Source organism: Vombatus ursinus, unplaced genomic scaffold (genome assembly GCF_900497805.2).
Source record: "Vombatus ursinus unplaced genomic scaffold, bare-nosed wombat genome assembly UNPS02007284.1, whole genome shotgun sequence".
NCBI lineage: Eukaryota > Metazoa > Chordata > Mammalia > Diprotodontia > Vombatidae > Vombatus > Vombatus ursinus.
In genome coordinates, this window is record NW_020947062.1 from 21,163,561 (window position 1) to 21,190,633 (window position 27,073).

The 27,073-nt window shown below is 37.2% G+C and overlaps 1 protein-coding gene across 1 annotated transcript in view; it reads left to right on the plus strand.

Annotated features, from left to right (window-relative positions):
- CATSPER3 (cation channel sperm associated 3) overlaps positions 1–27,073 on the plus strand; it is a 52,513-nt gene that overhangs the window by 21,607 nt on the left and 3,833 nt on the right. Inside the window, 4 exon segments of the mRNA XM_027848998.1 lie at positions 15,409–15,591; positions 17,805–17,945; positions 19,338–19,457; positions 26,646–26,803. Coding sequence (XP_027704799.1) covers positions 15,409–15,591; positions 17,805–17,945; positions 19,338–19,457; positions 26,646–26,803 — 602 coding nt within the window.

A 27,073-nucleotide genomic window follows, 5' to 3' on the forward strand; every position in this document is an offset into this window, starting at 1 on the left:
GATTGTTCATCTGTTCCTAAGAAGGCAGCATTTAACTCCATCAAAAATAAAGTTCATGACTTCTGGTGCTGAGATTGCAGAATGAGGAAGGAACTCACTGGAGCCCTCCCAAATTCCCTTCCAAACAACTTGAAAATTGCATCAGAATTGATTCAGGAGCAGGGAAAGAGCCTACTAGCTCAGTAGGAAAGGTCTGTCTCACTGGTGCTGGAGAGGAATGTCTGAGAGCAGAAGCAGCAGGCTGAACACCATGAGTCATGTATGGAGGCTCTGAGTCGCAGAGCAAACCACTAGTGATGCCCTGCCCTCTTGCAAGCCAGCAGCACCAAGGCAAGCCAGTAGAATGCAGCACAGTGAGGCCCCATTCCAGTGGGTTCCCCCCCAGTGCAGGCCACCAATGAGGCCTAGCCCCATGGCTGATCAGTAGCAAGGCTCCGCCCCCAGGTCCAGGCCAGCAGTGAGACCACACCCCTAGGGCTGGCCAACAACAAGATCCCTCTCCCAGGACCAGCCAGCAGAGAGGCCCTGTTTCCATAGCAACCCAGCAGCAAAGCCTTACCCCTGGAATAGGCCAGCAGTAAAACCCCACATTCAGGGGAGGTCAACAGGGAGGCTCCACCCTCCGCAGGAGTGGGGAACCTGCAGCCTCAAGGCCACTTGTGGCCTTCTAGGTCCTTGAATGTGGCCTTTTGACTGAGTGCAAGTTTTATAGAACAAATACTTTTATTAAGGGGATTTGTTCTGTGAAGTTAGGATTCAGTCAAAGGGCCACACTTGAGGACCTAGAGGGCCACATGTGGCCTCAAGGGCACTGGTTCCCCACTCCTGCCCCAGGACAAGGCAATAGAGAGGCCCTCCCCCCTCCAGCATAAGCCAGCACCCAGGCCTTGAGGCCCAGTGAAAGCCAACAGCAAGACTGAGCCCCAGTACAAGAAGTGTGGGACAATGCAAGAACAGAGCTTAATTCTCGCATAAAAATATCAAGTCACAAAATAGGCAGAAAAGTGAGCAAAAAACAAAAAAAGAATTTGGTTATAGAAAGTTACTATGGTGACAGGGAGGACACCAAGGCACAAACTTAGAAGAGGGCAACAGTGTCAAAATGGCTACATGTGAAGCCTCAAGGAAAAAATATAATTTGGTCTCAGGTCCAAAAAGAACACCTGGAAGAACTTAAAAAGGATTTAAAAAAGCAAATTAGAGAAGTAGAAGAAAAACTGGAAAGAGAAATGAGAGTAATGCAAGAGAATCATGAAAAAAGAGTCAACAGCATGGAAAAAGATATACAAAAATTCACTAAAGAAAATAACTCCTTAAAAAATAGAATTAGCCAGGGTAGCTAGGTGGTGCAGTAGATAGAGTACCGGCCGGATTTGAACTCAGGTCGTCCTGACTTCAGACCTGAGTTCAAATCCGGCCTTAGACCAAACACTTGACACTTACTAGCTGTGTGACCCTGGGCAAGTCACTTAACCCTAATTGCCTAAAAAAAAAAAATAAAAAAAAATTCACTAAAAATAGAATTAGTCAAATGAAAAAGGAGGTGTAAAACCTCGCTGAAGAAAAAAAATTCCTTAAAAAAATTGAGCGAGTACAAGCTAATTATTCCATGAGACATTAAGATATGATAAAACAAAATCAAAAGAATAAAACAGGAAGAAAATGTGAAATTTCTCATTGTAAAAACAATTGACCTGGAAAATAGATCCAGGAGAGATAATTTAAGAATTATTGGACTACCTGAAGGCCATGAAAAAAAAAACCTGGCCAACATTTTTAAAGAAATTATAAAGGAAAACTGCCCCAATATCCTAGAACCAGAGGGCCAAACAGAAATAGAAAGAATCGATCACCACCTGAAAGAGATCCCAAAATAAAAACTTCCACGAACATCATAGCCAAATTCCAGAGCTCCAGTCAATGAGAAAATACTGCAAGCAGCCAAAAAAGAAAATATTCAAATATCATGGAGCTACAATCAGTATCACACAAAATTTGGTGGCTTGTATATTAAAGGATCAGAGGGCTTGGAATATGATATTCCAGAAGGCGAAGGAGTTTGGATTGCAACTAAGAACCACCTACCAAGCAAAACTGAGTTTAATCTTTCAGAGAAAAAAATGGATATTTAACAAAATAGAGGACTTTCAGGCATTCTTCATTAAAAGAACAAATCTGAAATAAAATTTTGATCTTCAAATATGAGACTTGAGGGAAATATAAAAAGGTGGAAATGAAACAAGAGAAAACACAAGAGATTCAATAAGGTTAAACTGTTTATATTCCTATATGACAAGACGATGTCTGTAACTCTTAAGAACACTATTACTGTCAGGGCAATTAAGAGGATTATATGTAGACGGAGGGTACAGATATAAGGTGACTTTGATGGATGATACCTACAAAAACAAAGTAAAGGGTTTAGGAAAAAGATAGCATTGTGAAAAGAAGGGCGGGGGACATAGAATGGAGTAAATCATCTCACATTAAAGAGGCATGAAAGAGCTATTATAATTGAGGGGAGGCAGGGGATGAGGTGGTGGGCAGAGACTTGAACCTTACTCTCATCAGAATTGGCTCAAAAAGGGAATAACAAACACACTCAGTTGGATACAGAAATCTATCTTCCCCTATAAGAAAGTAAAAAGAAATGAGGATAAGAGAAGGGAGGGGAACTGATAGAAGGGAAAGCCTGGAGGAGGTGGTGACCAGAAATAAAATGCTTCTAGGGAGGGACAGGGTGAAGGTAGGAGACAGAAGGATAAACAAGAGAAAAATAGGGTGAGGGGAAATACATGATTAGTTATCATAGTTACAACACAGAAGCAGATGGTAGAATAGATTAAAAACCAGAATTTTACAATATGTTGTTTACCAGAAACACATTTGAAACACAGAGACACACATAAAGTAAAGGAAAGGGGTTGGAGCAGAATGTATTATGCTTCAACTAAAGCAAAAAAAAAAAAAGGCAAAAAAAATAAAGCAGGATGTAGCAATGCATTATAAGAAAATTATAAGGAAAGCAGAAAACTGGGAAATGTTTTTTTTTGCAATCAGTATCTCTGATAAAGGCCTCATTTCTCAAATATACAGAGAACTGAATGAAATTTATAAGAATACAAGTCATTCCCCAATTGGTAAATGGTCAAATAGGCAGTTTTCAAACAAAGAAATCAAAGCTATTCATAGTCGTATGAAAAAGTGCTCCAAACCACTATTGGATAGAGAAATGCAAATTAAAACAACTCTGAGATAACCACCTCATACCTCTCAAATTAGCTAACATGACAAAAAAGGAAAATTATAAATGTTGGAGGGGATGTGGGAAAACTGGGACACTAGTGCAGTGTTGGTGGAGTTGTGAACTGATCCAATCATTCTGGAGAGCAATTTGGATCCACACCTAAAGGCTATAAAACATTACCCTTTAATCCAGTAATATCACTGCTAAGTCTGTATCCCAAAGAGATTAAAAAAAAAGGGAAAAGGATCTATTTGTACAAAAACACTTATGGCAGCTCTTTTTGTGGTGGCAAAGAATTGGAAATTGAGGGGATGCCCATCAATTGGGGAATGGCTGAACAAGTTATGGTATATGATTGTGATGGAATACCACTGAGCTATAAGAAATGACAATCAGGAGGATTTCAGAAAAACCTGGAAAGACTTACATGAACTGATGTGAAGTAAAGTGAACGGAATCAGGAGAACAGTAACAGCAATATTGTATAGTGAAGAATTGTGGATGACTTAGCTATTCTCAGCAATACAATGATCTAAGATAATCCCAAAGGATTCATGATGAAATGTGCTATCAACCTCCAGAGAAAGAACTGATATTGTCTGAATACAGACTGAAGCATACTACTGTTCTTTTTCTCTCCCTCCCTCCCTCCCTTCCTCCCTTCTTTCCTTCCTTCTTTTTTTTTTTTTGTTTACGTCTTCTTGTACAAAATGACTGACATGGAAATGTTTTACATGATCGCACGTGTATAACCTATATCAGATTGCTTACCAACACAGGGAGGGAGAGGGAAGGGGATAAAATTTAGAACTCAAAACTAAAAAAAAAAAAAAATGTAAAAAATTGTTTTAACATGTAATTGGGGAAAAATAAAATATTCTTAAAAAAGTAAAGTGCAAATGAAGTTTAGAGAGATGCAGGATTCTTGGTTCAGTAAGAAGGAGGATGAAATTCAGTTTTATGCTGATAGTACAAATCCATACACTTTTATGATGCCCTGAAGGCTATTGGCCAAAGACCTATGGCACATCTCAGCTACTCAGTGCTGATGGAGCCACATTGATTAGTGATAAGAACATGATCCTGGAGAGATGGGCTGAACACTTCCATAGTGTTCTTTGAAGTCAGTCCCTTTCTAGCCAAATTTCCAACTGAAGAAGAGGTTTGGAATGCCATTATGGCTCCTCTCATGTGACAAAGTGCCTGATGCTGATTCTATTCCAGCTGAGATTTACAAGGAAAGGGTTCCACTGCTCATACAAAAGCGGACTGAAAACTTCCAGGTTACATGGTAAGAGGAGGTTATCCTCTCAGAAGTTTAAGAATGCTTCCATAGTCCATGTCTATAAAGGTAAAGGAAATAGATTGTCCTGTTACAATCACGGACCTCTCTCTCTCTCTTTCTCTCTCTGTCTTTGCTGGCAAGATCCTTGCCAGAGTAATATCTGAGAACCAGTGTGGCTTCAGAAAGGCCCAAGGAATGGTTGATATGGTGTTTGTTGCCTGACAGCTGCAGAAGAAATTCCAGTAACAGAACAGGGGTCTGTACACAATGTTTATTGATCTGACCAAGGCCTTTGATAGCATCAGTTGTGAAGGCTTGTTGAAAATTATGTCAAAATTTGGTTGCCTAGAGAAGTTCATCAGTATTGTACGTCAATTTCATGACAGCATGCTTGCCTGGGTTCTGGATGATGGATGATCCTCTCATGCTTTCCCAGTCACCAGTGGAATGAAGCAAGGCTGTGAGCTTGCTCCAATGTTTTTTAGCATGATGTTCTTAACAATGTTTTCAGACACCTTCAGTGAGGATGAAAATGACATCAAGGTTAGCTACCATACTAATGGTAATTTCAAAAGTCTACAAGTCAAGACTAACGTGGAGGGAGAGTTGGTGAATGATTTTTGTTTTTTGTTCATAAATGATTAGTTCACTCAATGCAGCCTCCGAAGCTAAAATGTAATAAAGTATGGATCGATTCTCTGCTGCTTGTGCTAATTTTGGCCTAACAAATTTTGAGTACTGTGGATAAGTTTATTTACTTTGGCAGTATACTTTCCAGGGATGTACATGCCACCAGAGCTAGCTCAGGGCTTGAGAGACTCTGAAGGAAAGTGTGGGAGAGAAGAGGTATTATACTGCCTACTAAACTAAAGGTCTACAGAGATGTTGTGCTGACCTTATTGTTGTATGCCTGTGAAACCTGGACAGTATACTAGTGCCATGCCAGGAAATGGAATCACTTCCATTTGAAGTGCCTTAGGAGGATTCTAAAGATCACTTGGCAAGATAAGGTGGCAGACACTGAGGGCCTTTCTCAAGTTGAACTGCCAAGTGTCCAAACTCTACTACAGAAAGAACAACTTCAATAGGCTGGCCATGTTGTCCAAATGCCAAATGTATGTTTGCCTAAAAGACTTTTTTATGGAGAACTCACACAAGACAAGCACTCACGTGGAGGTCAGATGAAGTGATATAAGGACACTCAAGGTCTCTCTGAAAAACTCTGGAATCAATTTCATAACATGTGAGACATTGGCAAAGGATCATGCAGCATGGCATGCCCACATCAAAGAAGGTGCTGTGCTCTATGAGTGAAGCAGAATTGCAGTAGTTCAGAAGAAATGTGAGATAAACAAATTTAGAGACATCTCCACTCCAAATGTTCATTTTGGACTATTTGTGCCCAACTTGTGGTAGAGCCTTTTGAGCTCATATCAGGCTGATCAGCCACAGTCAGACACACTATACTTTGACTCCAACATAGTGATTTCATTTTTATCCTCTTTGAGAACAAAGGACAATCTAACCTAATATCTCACTTTATGACTAGGTTGTGTATCCATTTTGAACATATCTTGGTATATGGTGTAAAATGTAGGTCTATGCATAGTTTCTGCCATACTACATTCCAGTTTTCCCAACAATTAAAAAAATAGTGAGTTCTTGCCCTAATAGCTGGGATCTTTGGTTATATCAAATGCTAAATAACTATGTTCATTTGCTTTTGTATATTGTGTATCTAATCAATTTCACTAATCAACCTCTCTCATTGTTGTTCAGTCGGCTTCAGTTGTGTCTGATTCTTCAGGACCCCATTTGGAGTTTTCTTGACAAAGATATTGGAGTGGTTTGTCATTTCCTTCTCCATCTCATTTTACAGATGAGGAAACTAAGACAAACAGGGTTAAGAGACTTGCCTAGGGTCACACAGCTAGTAAGTGTTTGAGACCAGATTTGAACTCAAAAAGATGAGTTTTCATGACTTCAGGCCCAGCACTCTACCCACTGTACTCTATTTCTTACTCAGTACCAAACTGTTTTGGTGATTAAAGTTTTGGTAATTTTTTCATGGATTGCTTTCATATTCTTGACCTTTTGTTTCACCAGAATTTTGTTGTTATTTTTTCTAGGTCTATAAAGCAATTTTTTGATAATTTGATTTGTACTGAATAAGTTAATTTAGGTAGTACTGTCCTTTTTATCATGTTGACTTGATTTACCCATGAGCAATTAATATTTCTCCAATTATTAGATCTGTATTTATTTGTGTGAAGTTTTTTTGTAGTTGTGTTCAAATAGTTCCTCTGTGTGTTGGCAGCAAGCTTTGAGGTATCTTACACTGTCTGGTTATTTTAAATGGAATTTCTCTTTTTAGCTCTTCCTGTTGAATTTCATTGGTAATATACAGAAATGCTGATGATTTGTGTGGGTTTATTTTTTATCTTGCAACTTTACTGAAGTTCATTGTTTTGATTAGTTTTTAAATTGATCCAGATTTTCTATGCTTTTCTTATCATATGTAAAAAATGATAGTTTTGTTTCCTCATTGTCTCTTCTTATTCTTTCAATTGCTTGTTCTTAATTCTGTAGCTATTATTTCTAACACAATATTAAATAGTCATGGTGATAATGGACATCATAATATAATCTTTGATCTTACTGGAAAAGCTTCTTGCTTATTCCTATTACAGATTGTGCTTGGTTTTGGTTTTAGATAAATATTATTTATCTTTTTAAGGAAAGCTGTTTATTTGTCTGCTTTCTAGTTTTTTTTTTTTAACAGCAATAGGTGCTGTATAGTGTCAAAAGCTTTTTCTATATCTATTGAAGTAATCATATGACTTTTGTTTTTGTTGTTAATATGGCCAATTATGCTTATAGTTCTCCTAATATTGAACCAGGCCTGCATTCCTATTATAACTCCAACTTGGGAGTGAAGTCTGATCTTTTGTGATATATTTTTGTAATCTTCTTACTAGTATTTTAACATTTTGCATCAATATTAATTGGGGAAATTGATTTATAGTTTACTTTTTCTGTTTTCACTCTCCTGGGTTTAGATATCAAGACCATATTTGTTTCATAGAAGGAATTTGTTAGGACTCTTTCTTTAACTATTTTTTCAAATAGTTTATGAATTGTTGGGATTAATTGTTCTTTAAATGTTCAGTGGATTCATCTGGTCCTGGATTTTTTTCCCCTTAGAGATTTCATTTATGGATTGTTCAATTTCTTTATCTAAGATTGAATTATTTAAGAATTTCCTCTGGGGCAGCTAGGTGGCACAGTTGATAGAGTTTTGGCCTTGGAATCAGGAGGACCTGAGTTCAAATCCTGCCTCAGACACTTTACGCTTACTAGCTGTGTGACCTTGAGCAAGTCACTTAACCCCGATTGCCTCACCAAAAGAGAAAAAAAAAAGAGAGTTTCCTGTACTGTTAATCTGGACAATTTATGTTTTTGTAAATATTCATCCATTCTGTTTAAATTGTCTTTTTTGTTTGCATTTTAGTTGGCCAAAATAGCTCTTAATAATTGCTTTTATTTCAAACTCATTGGTTTTGAGTTCGTTTTTTTCATTTTTGATATTGATAATTTGGTTTTTTTCTTTTTCTAATCAATTTTATTGTGCTTTTTCCTTCAAAAAACTGTCATCTAGGATTTTTTTTATTAGTTCAATTTTTTATTTTCAATTTTGTTAATCTTTCCTTTAGTTTTTTGGATCTCTATTTTGGTGCTTAATTGGGGTTTTAAAATTTGGTTTTTTTTATTTGTTTCATAACCAATTTATTTATCTATTTGTTCCCTCTTCTATTGTTGTAAGCATTCGGAAATATAAAATTTCTCCTAATACTTCTTTGGTTGCATCACATTTTGGTATTTGGTAAATTTTGATATGTTGTCTCATTGTTGTCATTACCTTCAATTTAATGATTGATTGTTTCTATGATATGTTTTTTCACCTATCCAGGCTTTAAGATAAGTCTAGTTTTCCCTTAATTTTTAATCTGTACTTTAAAGACCCTTTATTGAATGTATGTGTGTGTGTATTCATATATATATATGCATATACATACATATATATAATTGCATAATGGTCAGAAAAACGCATTTAATATTTATGTTTTTCTGCATTTGTTTTTGATTGATTTTTATGCTTTAGTACATGATCAATTTTTTTTTGTGAAGATGTCATGCACAAATGAGAATTAGTTATAGTCCTTTTTATTCCCACCCAGTATTCTCCAGAGGTCTATCATATCTAACTTTTCTAAAATGCTATTCATCTCTTTAACTTCTTGTTTATTTTATGGTTAGATTTATCTATGTCTGAGAGAGATAAATTGAGGTTTCCTGCTTTTATAGTTTTACTGTCTATTTGCTCCTGTGACTTATTTAACTTTTCCTTTAACAATTTAGATGCTACACTTTTCAGTGCACATGATATTAATTCATTGTCTATTGTACCTTTTAGCAAAACATAGATTCCCTATTTATCTCTTTTAATTAGATCTATTTTTGCTTTTGCTTTGTCTGAGACCACGATTGCCACCCCTGCCTGTTTTACTTCTGCTGAAGCATAGTAAAGTCTGTTCCAGCTTCTAATTTCAACTCTATGTGTATCTTTCTGTTTAAATTGTGGTTTTTGGTTTTTTTTTTAGTTTGTTTTTTGCTTTTTGGTGAGGGTTTTGGGGTTAAGTGACTTGCCCAGGGTCACATAGCTAGTAAGTGTTAAGTGTCTGAGGCTGGATTTGAATTCAGGTCCTCTTGACTCCAGGGCCGGTACTCTATCCACTGCACCACCTAGCTGCTCCTCAACTGTGTTTCTGTTAAAGGATATATTGTTGAATTCTGGTTTCTAATTCATTCTGCTATCCTCTTCCATTTTATGGGTGAGTTCATCCCATTCACATTCACAGTTATGATTCCTAACTGTATATTTCCTTCCATCCTATTCCTTTATACTTATCTTTCTCTTTTTTTACCCTGTCCCTTCTTTAAAATCTGTTTGGCTTCTGACCACTACCTTATTTAATCTACCCTCCCTGCTATTCCTTGCAACTTGTTCTCTCTTACTTCTCTGTTGGGAAAGATGAGTTTCTGTTCTGTGCATGTATATTTAAAAATTCTTTACTCCTTGAACCGGTAAAGATGAGCATGAGGTTCAAGTGTTTACCACTCTTCCCATCGTTCTATTTTTTAAACTCTTCTTTGTATGCCCTGTTTATGTGAGATAATTTCCCTCAGTCTGCTTTTCCCTTTCCTGCCTCCCCTTCCCCACCCTAGTACATCTCTCTGCCCCACCCTTACAGTTTTCCTTTAACATCACCCAAATATAATAGAATAACACCCAGGCTCTCTGATTAATTATACTTGCTCTAAGACCCCTATTGATGATAAATTTCTGAGGGGTTATATGTGTCATTTCCCCATACAAGAATACAAACAGCTTAACTTTGTTTAGTCCTTTGTGATTTCTCATTCATGTTTATTTTTTTATACTTCTCTTGAATGCTGGGTTTGAATGTCAGATTTTTCTATTCAGCTATGGTCTTTTCATTATGAATGCTTTAAAGTCCTCTATTTTATTAAATACACATTTTCCCCCCTGTAGGATTATGCTCATTTTTGGTCAGTAGGTTATTCTTGCATGTAATCCTAGATTCTTTGCCTTCTGGAATATAATATTTAGAGCCCTATTTTTCTTTATAGTGGTGACTGCTAAATCTTCTATGATTCTGACTGTGACTCTGAGGTACTTTAGTTCTTTCTATCTGGCTACTTACAGTATTTTCTCCTTTACCTGGGAGCTCTGGATTTTGGTGTAAGAAGTGTGGAAAGGTTGGAGGGGCAGATTGTGTTTGGAAGAGCTCTGAATGCCAAGCAGAGGATTTTATATTTAATCTTGGAGGTAACAGGAAGTGATTGGATTTTATTGAGTTAGAGGGGTGACATGGTTCGATCTATGCTTTAGGAAAATAACTGGCATCTGAATGGAGGATGGATTGGCATGGGAAAGAGGCTTGAAGTAGTCATTGAAATCCAGATGAGCTTTTCAAATGCAAGGTGGGGTGCAGGGGAAATCTCAAATTTTGGTCCCTTCAGAGATCTAGTCATGACTTTCATGATTTGGGTTCCCCAGTAAGACTAAAAACACTGCTTCCTCCCCCCAAAAACCTCATGTAAGACAATGCTTCAGGGGGACTTTGCAGAGTGGAAATGATTGAAGAGTTGTTTTTAGTGTGAGTGAAAGGAAATTTTCTCTCATTTGCAATAGTGTTCATTTTTGGATGTAAATGCTGAATATTGGCAGAGCTGAGCAGTACAATCCTAGTACTTCACTTGACCTTCAATTTTCTGTGGGAGAGGGGAAGGGGAAATGGACTGAGGACTCCTTTTCTAATGGAGTGAGAGAATTAGCATTTATATAGCACCTACAATTTGCCTGGTACTATGTGCTAAGTGCTTTGCAAATATGATGTTATTTAATTCTCACAACAATTCTGCCAGTTTTATAGGTGCTGTTATTATCCACATTTTACATTTGAGGAAATTGAGGTAAACAGAGGATACGTGATTTATCCTGGGTCTAAAAAGCTATTAAATGTCTGAGGCTATATTTGAACTCAGGTCTTTCTGATTCCAGGCCTAGCATTCTATCCACTGAGCCATCTAGCTACTTTTTAAAAAATCATCTTTTTTAAAAAGTATTTAAAAATTTTTTCCCAGTTATATGTAAAAACAATTTTCAACATTCATTTTTAAAACTTTGAGTTCCAAATTCTCTCCTTCCCACCTCTCCCCTTACTGAGAAGGCAAGTATTTTGATATAGGTTATACATGTATAGTCATGTAAACATATCCAAAATAGTCACGTTGTGAAAGAAAATATAGACAAAAAAATCTCAAGAAAAATAAAGAAAAATATGTTTCAATCTGTATTCAGGCACCATCAGTTCTTTCTCTGGGGATGGATAGCATTTTTCATCACAAGTTCTTCAGAGTCACATTGCTGAGAATAGCTAAGTCATTTATAGCTGATCGTCTTACAATATTGTTACTTTGTATACAGTACATTTCACTTCACATCAGCCCATGTAAGTCTTTCCAGGTTTTTCTGAGAGCATCCTGCTAATCATTTCTTATAGTACATTAGTATTCCATCATAATCACATACCACAACTTGTTCAGTCATTCCTCAATTGGTGCTCGTCCCTTCAATTTCTAATTCTTTGCCCCCAGAAATGAACTGCTATAAATATTTTTGTACATATAGCTCCTTTTCCTTTTTGTTTTTTATTTCTTTTGGGATACAGACCTACTAGTGGCATCTCTAGGTCAAAGGGTATGCATGGTTTTATAGCCCTTTGGCGTAGTGCCAAATTGCTCTACAGAATGGTTGAATCAGTTCACAACTCCACTAACAGGGTATTAATGTCTCATTTTTCCAACATCCCCTCCAACATTTGTCATTTACCTTTTCTGTCCTATTAGCCAATCTAATAGATATGAGAGGTAGTACTTCAGAATTGTTTTAATTTGCATTTCTCCAATCAATAGTGATTTGGAACATTTTTTTCATATGGCTATAGATAGCTTTGATTACTTCATCTGAAAACTAATCATATCTTTTGATCATTTATCAATTGAGGAATGGCTCTTATTTTTATAAATTTGACTCAGTTCTCTATGTTTGAGAAATGAGGCCTTTATCAGAGAAACTTGCTTCAAAATTTTTTTCAGTTACTATTGCCAACTGTATTTCCCTCCGTCCTATCTCCCGTCTCGGTAAAATCATCTTTCTTTAACTTATTTTCCACATCAGCTGTTTTTGATGTAATATTTCTTACATTTTCTTATGTTTTTTCAATTTTTTAATTTTGGTCTAATATTTCTTACTGTCTTGTGGAGTCATTGATTTCTGCTTGATCTAAGTTTTCAAGGATTCTGTTTCATGGGTAAGGTTTATCACTTTCTCTTCCAAGCTATTTATTCTCTTTCCAATGCTTTCCTCAATAGTTTTCACTCAATTTTTTATCTCTTATTTCATTTCTTCTTGATATTCATGTAGTTCTTGTGAAAAATCCACTTTTTTCCCTTTGAGTCTCTGCTTTTGGTTGATACAGAGGTAGATTTGTAATAATTTTTATAACAGTTGGTATATTTTTTTGCTCAATCTCTCCAGTTTTATTTCTTGAATTGAGGTTTTGTGCCAGGGTATAGGCTCTACCTCCTCTTACACTTTTTGGGTGACGTGGTCAGCCCTATGTGGTCTTGTCCTGGGTCCCCTGGGCTCTTGTGCCGACCTCTTACCTTCTGAGGTTCCTCCCTAATATCTCAGGACAAGGTGTTGTTAGGGACATCAGATCTCCTAGGCTTGGACTGTCCTGAATGCTGTGGCATGGTTACTGCCCATTGCTGCTTCCTGTTGTTCCCATGGTCCCAACCCTGAGACTTTCTGACCACATTTGGTCTTTCTCAGGGGAAACTTTTGCTCTCTCTGCCTCCTGATACAGAGCCTTGAAGGCTACGTGAGCCCTGTCTCTGATATTCCTCCTGCTCACCCTGTAAGTCTGTCCTCCTTTCCTATTGCCCATGAGCTTCTGACTGACCTCTTGTGCAGTTCTGGGGTGGGAGACATCACGGTAATTTCTCCTTTGGATTTAACAAATTATTTGATTTGTTGCAAACTTCAAAGTTTTGCTGGAGTACATATGGGAGAACTGTGTGGCCTGCCTTCCATTCAAAACATATACATTGGTAGGCAAGTGTGTCAATTGTAATGGCTTTAAAGTATTTGGGCAGGAAACTTGTATCCAACATCTATTGAAGGTGACTTCAGGGGATTGAAGGGATCATGAATATAAGATACCTTAGAGAGTATCCAATTTAACTCTACCATTTTACAGGTGGGAAAACAGGCCCAAAGAGGTGGTGCCTGACAAAGTCGGAAGACTTAGGTTCTAGTCCCAGCTTATCCACAAATTCTCTGTTGAGCCTTTAGACGAATTGTTTTCTTTCTCTGGACCTTGGTTTTGCCATTTATAAAATGAAGGGATTGGGTTAGATAATATAAAAAAGTCCTTTCCAGCATTAACATTTTGAGATTTTTCAACTTAATGGTGAAGCTGGACTTGGAATAAGGGCCCCTGATTTTTACAAACGAGCATTCTTTTCTCAACACTAGATATTTGCAGTATTAATGATGAGGGTGTCACCTCCTTTGGAAAATGGTACACACTATGTCCCTATTTTTAATACCTCAGAGATAAATGTTATTGAAACCTAGATCTATCAGCCTCTGTTTTTAATCAAACCTAGGGAAATTTAAAAAAAAGAATCATCTTCCCTCTTCTGGTCCCTAGCCCATTATAAAGAAAAGAACATTTGTTCATTCACTTGTCTTCTCATGTTCTCCCAAAATAGGGAGTAGCAATAAGGGATAAGGGATTTCTTTGAGCTGGGCTTTTAGCCTATCTCTCTCTGACCCCCAAAGTTCTATGTCTCACTTTCTCTCAATTGCTTGGCCTCTCATTTATTTCTCCATCATATAGGGAGCTTGCTTAGGCCCCAAGCACTGGGGCCTGAATGTTGGCTTGTAATTAATGGATGGCTCTGTCTTCTAAAGAGGGACACTTTAGGATCCAGGTCAGGGAATGATGCTGATCTCCCTCCTTATAGTCTGCTTGCTTTGTAGCCATTGGGAAGCCAGTCATCAGTTCCAGACTCTGATGTGCCAATTACCCAAGGGTACTAACACCACTTTGGGTTAAAAACTCTCTTTGTATCATTTGCTGTCATTCACCTCAGCCAGGGAGGCTGGAGGTGTGGGAGGTGGTGGGGCCTAAGCATTTATTATAATTATATTAATTGAAGTTTAAATGAGTCCTTAACAGGGAAGCAGTCTTTAGTGCTGAGAACCCCGGCATGCAGTGCATTCTTGGCTTCCTTCCCTTTATTAATTAAAAACTCCTTTACAACACTCTGCCTTCCACCTAAGTGCAGTAAATCTCCACCTTAAGGAAATAATTTCCTTGTTGTATTTTGTACAGAGAAGTCCTGTTAGCTGACTGCCATGCTGTTTCTGTTCATCTGCATTTTAGTTTGGAAAACAAACTTTTAAACTCCAGGTTGCTTTAAGGCAGGGGTTCTTAACCATTTTGTGTGTGTGATGGATCCTTTGGCAGTCTGGCAAAGTCTATGGACCTCTGCTCAGAATAATTTGTCTTAATTTAAAAAAATATTTTTAAAATGTTTTTATTTTCTATCACAATTGAAGGAAATGCTAAATTTCAGTAAGAGTTTAGTGAAAATAAAGATGAAATTTTTTTTTTCCCATCCAAGTTTGCAGATTCCCCTGGAATCTATCCACGGACCATCTGTCTCAGCTCTTCTCAGCAATTCAAGGCTCTAAGACAACTCCAAAAGACTCATGATGGAAAATACTATCCACATCCAAAGAAAGAACTATGGAGTTGGAATGCAGATTGAAGCATACTGTTTGCTCTTTTTTTTCTTGTTTTGTTTTGTTTCTTCTTTCTTGTGGTTCCTTCTATTGGTTCTAATTCTTCCTTACAACACGACTAATGTGAAAATATGTTTCATAGGAATGTATATGTATAGCCTATGTCAGATTGAGCACTGTCTTGGGGAGGGGGAGAAAAATTTAAAACTCAAAAGCTTATGGAAGTGATTGTTGATAAATCAAAATAAATTAATAAAAAAAAAGTGAAGAAAAAAAAAAAAGAAATACTTGCTTCCTTAGCTGGCCTGGGCCTGGACTTGGTGAACTTTGAGTCTTGCTTTTAGTTTTGAGGGGGCTTGTTTAGCCTGGAAACCTTCTATGCCTCACTCCTCTGTTCTCCCTTTTTCACAGACTCTGATCACTGCATTGGGACAGACAATCTGCACTGTGGCTTCCGTCATGACCCTGCTGTTCCTGATGATGTTCATCTTTGCCATCTTAGGCTTTTGTCTGTTCGGATCAACTGATGCGGGTGACTTGAATAACTGGGGAAACCTTGCCGTGGCCTTCTTCACCCTTTTCAGCTTGACCACGGTAACTGTGTGTAAAGCTTTTTCAAGGAAACTGGTTCCCAGGGCAGGGAGGAGGATCCCTCCTCTTGAATGGTCTCAGACTTACTTGTGGAGTAGGTAAAGTCAGTCCTCAGAGTCTTTCTGCCTGCCCCTGGGTTTTCTAGTGCCCTCACATTCCCAACACTCTCCACGATGCAGTACCCTATTTAGGCCTGCTATCCTTTCTACCTCCCATACCCCAGCCTCAGGACCTTTCCTGACTATTTATTCCCATGCTTCTGTGCCCTGTTCTCCCCAGAACTTGTATACTAATCTAATTCATGCTTTGCTATTTAGCGGCAATAGTGATTAGCTGTTATATTTTCCCAGTGGCACATTGTCTCTTCCTGGGCAATATGTCGAATAGAAAACAGCCAACACTGATTAAGCTCATTCTTATTTGCAGAGCACTGTGCTAGGCCTAAAAGGGCAGGAGATGTTCAGATTCAAAGTTTAGATAAGGGAAACTCTGCTCTCTTGGAGAATAGGATACTAACACAGATATCTGTAATATTACAATATTACATGATAAAGTCATCTGAGAAGTACAAAACAAAGTTTTCTGTGATGGAAAGGAAACATCTTATGGACAGAGGGGATTAAATGGATTTCCTGGAGAAGGTGACATTTGAGTTGGACTTTAAAAGATGAATGAGGATTTAACAGGCGGAGTGAATGAAGGAGAGCAGCAGATCCTTTTATTATGTCTACCAGTGGGAATTGAAGGAACTGAGGCTATTGGGGAGGGCATGATAAACTTTGGTTCCTTCTTTTCATCACTGTCTTAGCACCCAGTTTCTTTCTTCTTTTGAGAATATTGGGGTGAAAGGCAAGAGATAAGAGCCAGCAGGGGAGCAGAATTAACATGTTAACCTGAAAATTGTCTGAGGTAGCTCTCACAGCCCTATTACCCTCCCTGGCTGAGTAGGCATTTTTATGATATGGGAAATATATGCAAAACTGTTGTAAATATGCACTATCAGCATAATCACCTTGGATCTAATTAAAGACAAAATCTTTCAAATGCAAAGTTGTGTTATGAAAATGATGCTTCCTCTCACTGTCCATCTCTCTTGATTCATAGTGGAAAAAAAAAAGCATTGGTTTCGGATTCAGAGTATCTGGGCTCAAATCTGGCCTCTGCAATTTGCTCCCTGTATGACTTTGGGCAAGTCACTTACCTCCAGGGGCCTCAGTTTACCTACCTGTAAACCAAAGGAGTTGGAGTAGGTAGCTTCTAAAGTGCCTTCTAGGTATCGCTCCATGATACTATGTATGAGCTTGTCAAAAGAAAGTTCTCAAAAAGGAATCAACTGATTTCCTTTAATTGAAAAAAAGTAATTGCATGCTAAATTGCTTTTCTAGGAAGGAAAATGAATGTCATGAAAACCAATGGGGGTGAGTGGGCATCATAGTTCCCAAAATGTTGGCACTCATGGTCTGACTTCTTAAAGTTATTTGATGTCAGTTGGTCCCTAAGGTTAGCTAAAGTAAGAGTTCTTAAACAAATTTCTTTATCCTTGAGTAGTGAGATGCTTTGGAAGAGGGTTAGCACTTTCTGTCTCAAGAGTATAGTGGCACAGTATGTGGCACAATGGATAGAGCACTGGACTTGGAGTCAGGAGGATCCGAGTTAAAATTTCACCTCAGATCATTACTAGTTGTATGACCCTGGGCAAGTCACTTAACTCCTATCTGCCTCAGTTTCCTCATCTGAAAAATGGGGACAATGATAACAACCACCTGCCAGGGTTGTCATGAGAATCAAATGAGAAAATGTTTGTGAAATGTTTTATAAACATTAAAGTGCTATATAAATGTTAACTATCATCATCATCATCATTAATTATTAGTTGACTCAGAAGTACTCTTATGGGAACAACGAATTCTCCCAAAGTCCAGTGCTTAATTCCCAGGATATATTTAACTAACAATTAGTCCACCTCCAGATTTGAATATTGCAGAGAATTTAATTGATTCAAATAGCTATTATTAGAGACTTTTTCCCCATTCCACTAAATGTTCCCTCTTTAGTTCCAGATGACCCAGGAAAAATTCTCTTCTGTAAATAAAATACCTCAGATATGGAATTCAGAGGCAGGGAAAGGGAAGGTCTCACCAGAGGCCAAGGGTTTAGATGAGAAAACTTTTGGAAACTCTGACTCTGGGACTGTAGCATTTTGTTCTTCCTTCCAGGTGGATGGCTGGACAGATCTTCAGAAAGACCTGGATGAGCGGGGGTTTACTCTGAGCAGGGCTTTTACCATTTTCTTTATCTTGTTGGGCTCCTTTGTGTTCCTCAGTATGTTTGTTGGTGTCATGATCATTCACACAGAGGTGAGTTCTAATCCTATCATCTACTTCAGGGAATATTAGGGAATGGGGGTGGTGGGAGCCTGGTTAGTAGGCAGAAAACAAAGATTCTGTCTGGAACACTCATGTAGATGCTTAAGCCCAGAAAGAAATTAGGGGTGAGTTAGAGGGATGCTTGAAGTTAGAGAAATACTTACTTGAAGGTGTGGAAAGCTGGTCTCATGAAGGGGATGCTCTCTTTTTGTAAGGCACTGAACCCTGTCTTCCTCTGAGAGAGGAAGGGGAAGGGGTGGGGAATAGTGTAGCAGTCCTTAGTCCTTGCTATTTGGACTATGGTGGGAAGGCAAGGTTTGTGAGACAGTGTACAACTAGCCCTTTTCCAACTCAAATCCCCTAACCCTTCTTGGCATGGTGTAGGATGAAAGGTCCTGAGGGCCTGGGCAATAAAGAAAGCCTTGGGTGACTCCTAACTCCTTCATTTCTGAAAAGGTAAGTAATTGAGTAAACATTCTGCTACATAGTATGTTTAGGGTTAGTATACATAACAGGCACATAATCACAAAATGGAGGTGACTGTAGAAACCATAGTCCAGTATTTTGATTAAAAAATGCAAAGCTAAGGGCCTCAAGTGACAAATGAGAGTCTCAAGATGAGTTAGTAGCAGAGCTGAGGTTAGAATTAGGACTTCAATGTTGAGCTCCTTCCTTTGCACCAAAGTTGCCTTCCCCTGCCTTATCAGTTTTTAAAGACTCAGCATATACTAGAGTATACTTAATCAGTGCCTTCTGAGGGTTCAGCAAATTTCTGAGCTTAGCCTGGACCCTATGCTTTGAGGGATACCTGTGGTAGAGACTAGGCATAAGACAGGTGGACAGTTAGGGTAGCAAGTAGGAGAAAAGTAAATGACAAGTGCAGAGACTTTACCATCTTCAGAGGCAGAGATCTCTAGGACTTTTACCAGGAAGCAGAAAGGAGTGACATGAAGACATTTCTTCCTCTAAAGTTTAAACCCTCTTATAATCACAGCAGGTTGATGACTTTACAAAGGCCACTGCCCTTATCCAACTTTCCACCATGATGGAGTGAAAAGTATTTTGGGTTTGGAGCCTGAAGAGCAAGGTTTAGATCTCAGCTCTTCAGCAAAGTTCACAGTCAAGAGACAATCACCAAACATAAACTCCTTTGTGTGAGGTACTGTCCTAGGTACTGAGGCCAAAAGACAAAACAAAACAAAACAAAAACAGCTCTTGTCCTCAAGGTGCTTATCATCTATGTGACTCTAGACAAATAAATTCCCCTTTCTGAACCTGTTTTCCTCATATGAAACAAAGGGGTTGGCCTACTTGTTCTCTAAGGTCTCTCCTGGCTTTAAAGCTTTATTATCTAATGATAGAATCTGTTCTTGGCCTGATTAGGATTCGATCAAGAAATTTGAAAAGGAATTGGAAGATGAGCGACATGTGGCTGTTCTGCAAGAGAAACAAAACATCCTGAAGAAGCAGCAGGAAGAAGTCAGCAGACTCATGCAGAAAGGGGTACATAATATTAATGGAAGATGATATCAGATTAGATGGTATTATCTGTGGTTAGCCTGGGTTAGCCTAGAAAAGGAACATGGCAGAAGACTTGTGACATATAATTTCAACCTGGATATCTATACGAGCAATTTTCCTTCTCTATTTTTAAAAATCAGAGGCAGTTAAGAGACAATTATTTAGGATATCTAGACTAATAATGTTAATGCTTTTTTTTAAATTACAAAGATCACAGAATTATAGAAGCTCAGAGTTGAAAGGACCCTCAAATTATACCTAGTCCAACCTATATGCATACAGGAATCCCTTGCAATTGAGTGAATTTAGAAGCTGAAAAATTGAGAAGCATCTAAGGGGATTTCCTAGTCCATCCTCTTGCTCAATTTGGGAATGACCTCTCTGTAATTTATGACAATCCCTGCTTGAAAACTTTGAGGGATGAAGAAATTGCTAATTTAAGAGTTTAGCCTATTTCATTGTTGAACAGCTCTGTTAACATGTTTTTTCTTACATTCGGCCAATATGTGACTCCTTGTACTCCCCTTCTAAATTCTACCCCGGGCAGCTAGATGGCATAGTGTCAGGGCCTGGAATCAGGAACACTTATCTTTCTGAGTTCAAATCTAGCCTCAGACACTTACTAGCTGTGTGACCCTGGTTAAGTCACTTTTAACCTTATTTGTTTCAGTTTCCTCATCTGTAAAATGAGCTGGAGAAGGGAATGTATTTTTGCCAAGAAAACTCCAAATGGGGTAATAAAGTCAGACACTACTGAAAAATGACTGAACAATATCAAGAACAAAATAATAAATCTAATTAGTCTTCCACCTGATGGCCCTTTAAATATTTAAAGAAAATTATTATGGATTATATGCCATATTAATATTCTCCTCTCTGGGTTGTTCTTATTTTGGAGACACTCCACCTTGACAGTTCCTGTTTTAAATGGAATGCCCAGAATCCAACTCTATACTTCAAACACAGTCTGACCAGGGCAAAGGTAGGACTGTCACTTCACTCATCCTGGACACAATACTAGTCTATTAATTAACAATTCTATTAATTCAGCCTAATATTTCATTAACTTTTTGATTACTACACTCTATGATTGGTTCATATTCATGATCTAGGTTTTTTTTTTTACATGAACTCTTACTAAGCCAGATCTCTAGTACTTGTAAAGTTGATTTCATAACTATATGTATAAATCTATATTATAATACATAGATATTCATTTCCATATATAATTTGAGCCTGCCAAAGTCATCTTGACTCCTCATTCTGTCATGCAAAAGAATATTATTAGTGATCCCTTCCAGCCTTGTTGTGTATGAAAATTTGAAGAGCATGCCACTCATTCCTTCATCTAAGTAAGTGACAGAAATGTTGGACAGACAAGGGCCAAGAATGGACACCTGCAGTATACCGCTATTCGTCCCTCTTAAGGCTGATGTCAATCAACACTGAAGAAAACAATATGCTTTTAAAAGCCCTTTTTTATTACTGTTGTTAGAATTTTTCTCAATCTTCAGCTCACTATGGGATATTGCCTTCCTGAAAAGGCAGCATAACAGAGAGAATAGAGTACTGAATTTGGAGTTAGGAAGATTTGGAGTTCAAATCTCTCCTCAGGTGTCTACTCGCTGGGCAATTTGCTTAGCTTTTCAGTGCCTCAATTTTCTCATCTGTAAAATGTGGAGATTGAACTTGATGACCTTTAAAATCACTTCTAGCTTTCAATCTACTATTCTGATGTTTTTTTTTTAAGTTTTGTTGATTCCTTGAAAAATATTTTATTTATTTTAATCAGCCAAAATCCACCTTCTCCTACCCCATCCTCCCTGGCCCCCAATTTTTAACACAAGAAAACAAAACTGATTACAAACATGTATCAAAACCACTTTCCACATTACCCATGCCTCCTCAAAATTTATATTTTGAATCCTTCACCTCTATCAGGAGATGGCTAGTATGTTTTATCATTAGTCCTCTGGAATTGTGGTTGATCATTACATCAAGAGTTTGGCATAATAGTATTCCGGCACATTTATTTGCCATGACCTGTCCATTGATTCCTCAATTTATAGGTATTCCCTTAGATTCCTATTCTTTGACAACTTAAAAAGGACTATGGTTTTTTTTGCATGTCCTAAGGGGACACTTAAGACTAATTCTTCCCCTAATCTACCTTTCCTCTAATTCCCCTTCCCCTCCTCACCCTTTCCCTCCTATTTCCCTGTTGAATGAAACTTTTTGTGTGCCCAATGTGTGTGAATGTGTGTGTGTCCTTTTTTTGATCAGTTCAGATGAGAGTGAGGTTCAAGAGTCAGCTGCTCCTCCCTCCTCCTTGTTTGTGGAGATGTCTAAAAGCACACTCTAATTGTGTGAGATGATTTTTCCTAATCTTACTTTCCCTTCCTGCAATTGTATTTCTCTTCCCTTCTTTTTCCATTTTTTCTTAAGATAATTAAGATGTAGCAGAATCACTACTAGACCTTCTCTACTTGCACTTCCTTTATGACCACTGATGATATTAAGGTTCAGAGGGGACACATGTATCATCTCTCCATAGTTTAATATAAACAGTTTATCCTTGCTTAGTCCTTTTATCATTGTTCATCTTTTCACGTTTTTCTTCACTTCTGTGTTTGAACCTTAGAGTTTCTATGCCTGTTTCTAGTTTCTATTTCATAAGAAATTGTTGGAAATTCTCTACTTAATTAAAGATCAATCCCTTGTCCTCCTTCCCATAGCATAATACTCAATTTTGCTTGGTAAGTTGTTGGCTACTGGCTCATATCTTTTGCCTTCTGGAATTTTGTATTCCAAGTTCTATGCTTCTTTATAGTGGTGGCTGCTAAATAATGTGTGATCCTGACCATGGTTCATTGGTATTTGAATTTTTCTTTCTGACTGTTGGCAGCATTTTCACCTGGAAACTCTGAATTTTGAATGTACTTGGGAGTTTTCACTTTGGGGTTTCTTTCAGGAGGTGACTAGTGGATTCTTTTTATTTCCACTTTGCTTTCTGGTTCTAGGAAATATGGTAGTTTTTAGATTTCTTGAAATAGGGTGTCTAGGCTTTTTTTTTTCCTTCTGTCATCACATTCAGATAGTCCAGTGATTCTTAAATTATTTCTCCTTGATCTGTTTTCTAGGTCACTCGTTTTTTCTATGAGATGATTACATTTTCTTCCATTTTTTTAGTTTTTGGAATTTGTTTTAGTATTTCTTGTTGCCTTAGAGAGTCTTTGGCTTCTATTTAGGCCATTCTAGTTTTCAGGGAGTTTGTTGCTTGGACAAGATTTGTCCTCTTGTGCCAAGCTGTTAATTCCCTTTCTAATTCCTTCTTTCATAACTCTTTTTTTTTTCTTTTTTGGTGAGGCAATTTGGGTTAAGTGACTTGCCCTGCTAGTAAGTGTCAAATGTCTGAGGCCAAATTTGAACTTAGGTCCTCCAGACTCCAAGGCCTAGGACTCTATCCAAGGACTCTATCCACTGTACCACCTAGCTGCCCCCATAATTCTCATTTCTTTTTCCAATTTTTTTCCTCAAGTATTCTCATTCCATTTATAAAAACTTTTAAAAATTCTTGCTTTATTTCTTCAGGGAATTCTAGTTGAGTTTGTGCCCAAGCTGTGTTTTTCTCTGAGACTCTGCTTGTAGATATTTTTGCAGTCTTTCTCTTCTTCCAGGTTTGTGAATTGAGCTTCTCTTCCAGCCTTATTGTTCTTTACAAGGCATTCTTTTTTGTTAGTCTGTTTGCTCATTCTTCCAGCCTACTTCCTGACTTTAGATTTGATGTTAGGACTGGACTCAGCTGCACTTCTGGAGGAAAAGGTCTGGGCTGGTCCTGTTGCTGTTTTCTTGGGGCATTGAATGTTGTTGTTTTAGGATCTCAGAAAAAGGAGGACCTGAGACAGCTGGGGACCTGACAGCTTTCAGTGCTCTTAAAGTGGTCTACCAGGGCAAAGTCTGTTTGCTGCCCATCCTGGTCTGAGCTCTGTTACTTCCTGGCCTGGGTTAGAATATATTCTAAGCAAGAGTATGCTGTTGCTGAACTCAGTCCCTATTAACTAGCTGAAAACCTCTGCTGGTTCAGAGTGGCAGAATTATAAACTCTTCTTTGGTCTGGGATTCCTATGCTAGTTATTCTTTTGCAGGCTGGTCTAGATGCTAGAAGTGAGACCCTACTTTGTTGCCTAGGGTCTGAGTCACACTACTGCTGTTTCCTACCTACCTGGGAACATTACCCTTATGCTCAGGTCCCCTCTTTCTCAATCCTCTCTGAATCTACCCAGAACTGGGTAGTAGGTGACTAAGTTTCCAGTTTGCACCTTTCCCCTCTGACTTCTTCTATAGTGCTAATTGTTAAATCACATGTAATCCTCTTGTGCAGTTTCTTCCTGAGCACTGATAATTCTTCCTGTCTGTCTCCCAATGATGAGCTGGGCTGGACAAATGACTCACTGTGACCTTTTCTGTATTTCCCTATCAGGATTTAGTTTAGCATATTTTCTAGATCTGTTTAGAGGAATTTTGTGTAGGGACACTTTTAGCATATTACTTCCTTCCACTCTTCCATCTTGGCTCTGCTTGGTTATTTATGGCTTTTGATTTTTATACCAGTTATTTCCCAATTATTATTTCCCCATCATTGAATGCTCCTTGTAACAAAGAAAAACAGTTAAGCAAAACCAACCAACAAAATAAATATAACTGACAGTGTATGCTACATTTTAGTCCTGACCTCTCTACCAAGAAGACAGAAATATCTTTTGTCATCTATTCTCTAAGACTAAGATTGGTCATTGCATTTAATCTGAGTTTAGCTGCCTTTACAGTTTGAGTTTATTATTACATTACCTTACATTAATTTATTTAGTCCTTTTTTAAATGTTATTTTCCTTGTTCTGCTTACTTTACTCCATGATTCACTGAATTCCTCTCATTTGTCATTTCTTAGACTATATTTATTAGTGGTATTCCTATCCAATTTTTCAGCATTTCCCTAATTAATGGATACTTACTGTAATTCTAATTGTTTATGTTACCACAAAAAATGCTGTTGCAAATATTTTGATATATATAGAATCTTTTTCCCCCCTATCCTAACAGCATTCTATAGGTTCATTACATTCTTTTGTCTTTGACTGTGGCTAAATGTCATTGGTTTCATCTTTTATACATTTAAGCCTTAGGTAAACACAAGATAAGATAATAAAGAAATACTCTTGGGACCAACCAAGGGTAGGAAGAGGCAGGGAGTCACAGAAATGCATTACAAAGGCAAGTAAAAGGGATATTTGGATTTTATGCAGTTTGAGTAGCACAATAACCCACATTTAGGTGAGGATAGCTTACACTTAGCATTTTAACCCTTTGGTCTAAATAGAATTGTTTAATTACATTTAATAGAGGGCCACAGAAAAATAGATTAAAAGTTAATTGGAAGATAAATTATCTAATCCTAAAGAATAATTGAGTCAAGGAACAAATCATCAAAACAATCAATAATTTCATTAAAGAGAATAATAACAATGGGGCAAAATTTACAGGATGCAACCAAAGCAATACTTGGGTGAAAATTTATATCTCTAAATCTTACATCAATAAAATAGAGAAAGAGCAGATCAATGTATTGGGTATACAAATAAAAAAATTAGAAAAAGAAAAAATTAAAAACCTACAATTAAACACCAAATCAGAAATCTTAAAATCAAAGGAGAAATTAATAAAATTGAAAGTAAGAAAACTATTAAACTAATAAATAAAACTTAGTTGGTTTTATGAAAAAAAACACAATAAAATAAATAAAACATTGATTAATTTGATTTTAAAAAAGAAAGAAAAAAACTAAATTATCAGTATAAGAAATGAAAAACCCCCAATGAACAGGAAATTAAAGCAATTATTAGGAACTATATTGCCCTATTGTATGCCAATAAATCTAACAACCTAAGGGAAATGAATGACTATTTACAAAAATATAAATTACCTAGATTAACAGAAGAGGAAATAGAATCTTTAAATAAATTTATCTTAGAAAAAGAAATCAAACAAGCCATCAATGAACTCCCTAAGAAAAAATCACCAGGACCAGATGGATTCACAGGTGAATTCTGCCAAACATATAAAGAACAATTAATCTCAATACTATATAAACTATTTGGAAAAATAGATGAAGGAGTCCTACCAAATTTCTTTTATAATGCAAATATGGTGCTGATACCTAAACCAGAAAGAGCTAAAACAGAGAAAGAAAACTACAAGCCAATTTCTCTAATGAATAGTGGTGAAAAATTTTTAATAAAATACTAGCAAGGAGATTATAGCAATATATCACAAAGATATACACTATGACCAAGTGGGATTGTACCAGGAATGTAGGGCTGATTCAATATTAGGAAAACTGTTAGCATAATTGACCATATCAATAAAAAAACCAATAAAAATTACATGATTGTCTCAACCAATGCAGACAAAGCTTCTGACAAAATACAACACCTATTTCTATTGAAAACACTGGAAAGCATAGGAATAAATAGAGCTTTCCTTAAAATGATAGGTAATATCTATTTAAAATCATTAGCAAGCATTATTGGCAATGGGGATAAACTAGAAGCCTTTCCAATAAGATCAGAGGTGAAGCAAGGGCACCCATTATCACCATTATTATTTACTATTCTATTAAACATGGTAGCTATAGCAGTAAGAGAAGAAAATGAAATTGAAGGAATTCAAATAGGCAATGAGGAAATAAAACTGTCACTTTGCAGATGATATGATGGCATACTTGGGAAATCCTAGAGAATCAACTAAAAAACTCATTGAAATAATGAACAACTTTAGCAAAGTTGCAGAATATAAAATAAACCCACACAAATCATCAGCATTTCTATATATTACTAACAAAATCCAACAGCAAGAGATAGAAAGAGAAATTCCATTTGAAATAACTGCAGACCATATAAAATACTTGGTAGTCTACCTATCAAGACAAACCTAAGAACTATATGAACACAATTACAAAACACTTTTTACACAAATAAAGTCAGATCTAAAAAGAATTGTTTACATATTCATTTATTAATTGTGCCATAGGAGTCCAACATGGTATAGAACCTACAATTTCATCATCAGCTTCACTATCTTCTAATGTTTTTCTCTGTCTCTCTCTCTCTCTAGACAAACAGTGAATATAAAACTTTCAGTGAGCTGGTGGAAGGTTTTAAGAAGACTCTGAGACATTCAGACCCCATGGTCTTGGAAGATTTCTGTACCACCCTTCCCTTCATTGATATTTACCTGTCAACACTGGACAACCAAGATAATACTATTTCTAAGTAAGTCTCTGTTCTTGAGCACTTGGGTCATTAGACCCAAACTTACTTCTTCTAGCCCAAACTGACCAAATAACCTAGAACTCCTTTCATTTTCAAGAGAGTTTCAAAGCATTTAAGTGCATACATTATGCTAGGTACTATGCTAAGTGGTAGAAGTAGAAAAAGCAATGACAGTCCCTGCCTACCAAGAGCTCACATTCTAACGGGGGAGACAATACGTAAATAAGTGGGTTCAAAGAAGATATATAGAGATAGAAGATGATCTCGGGC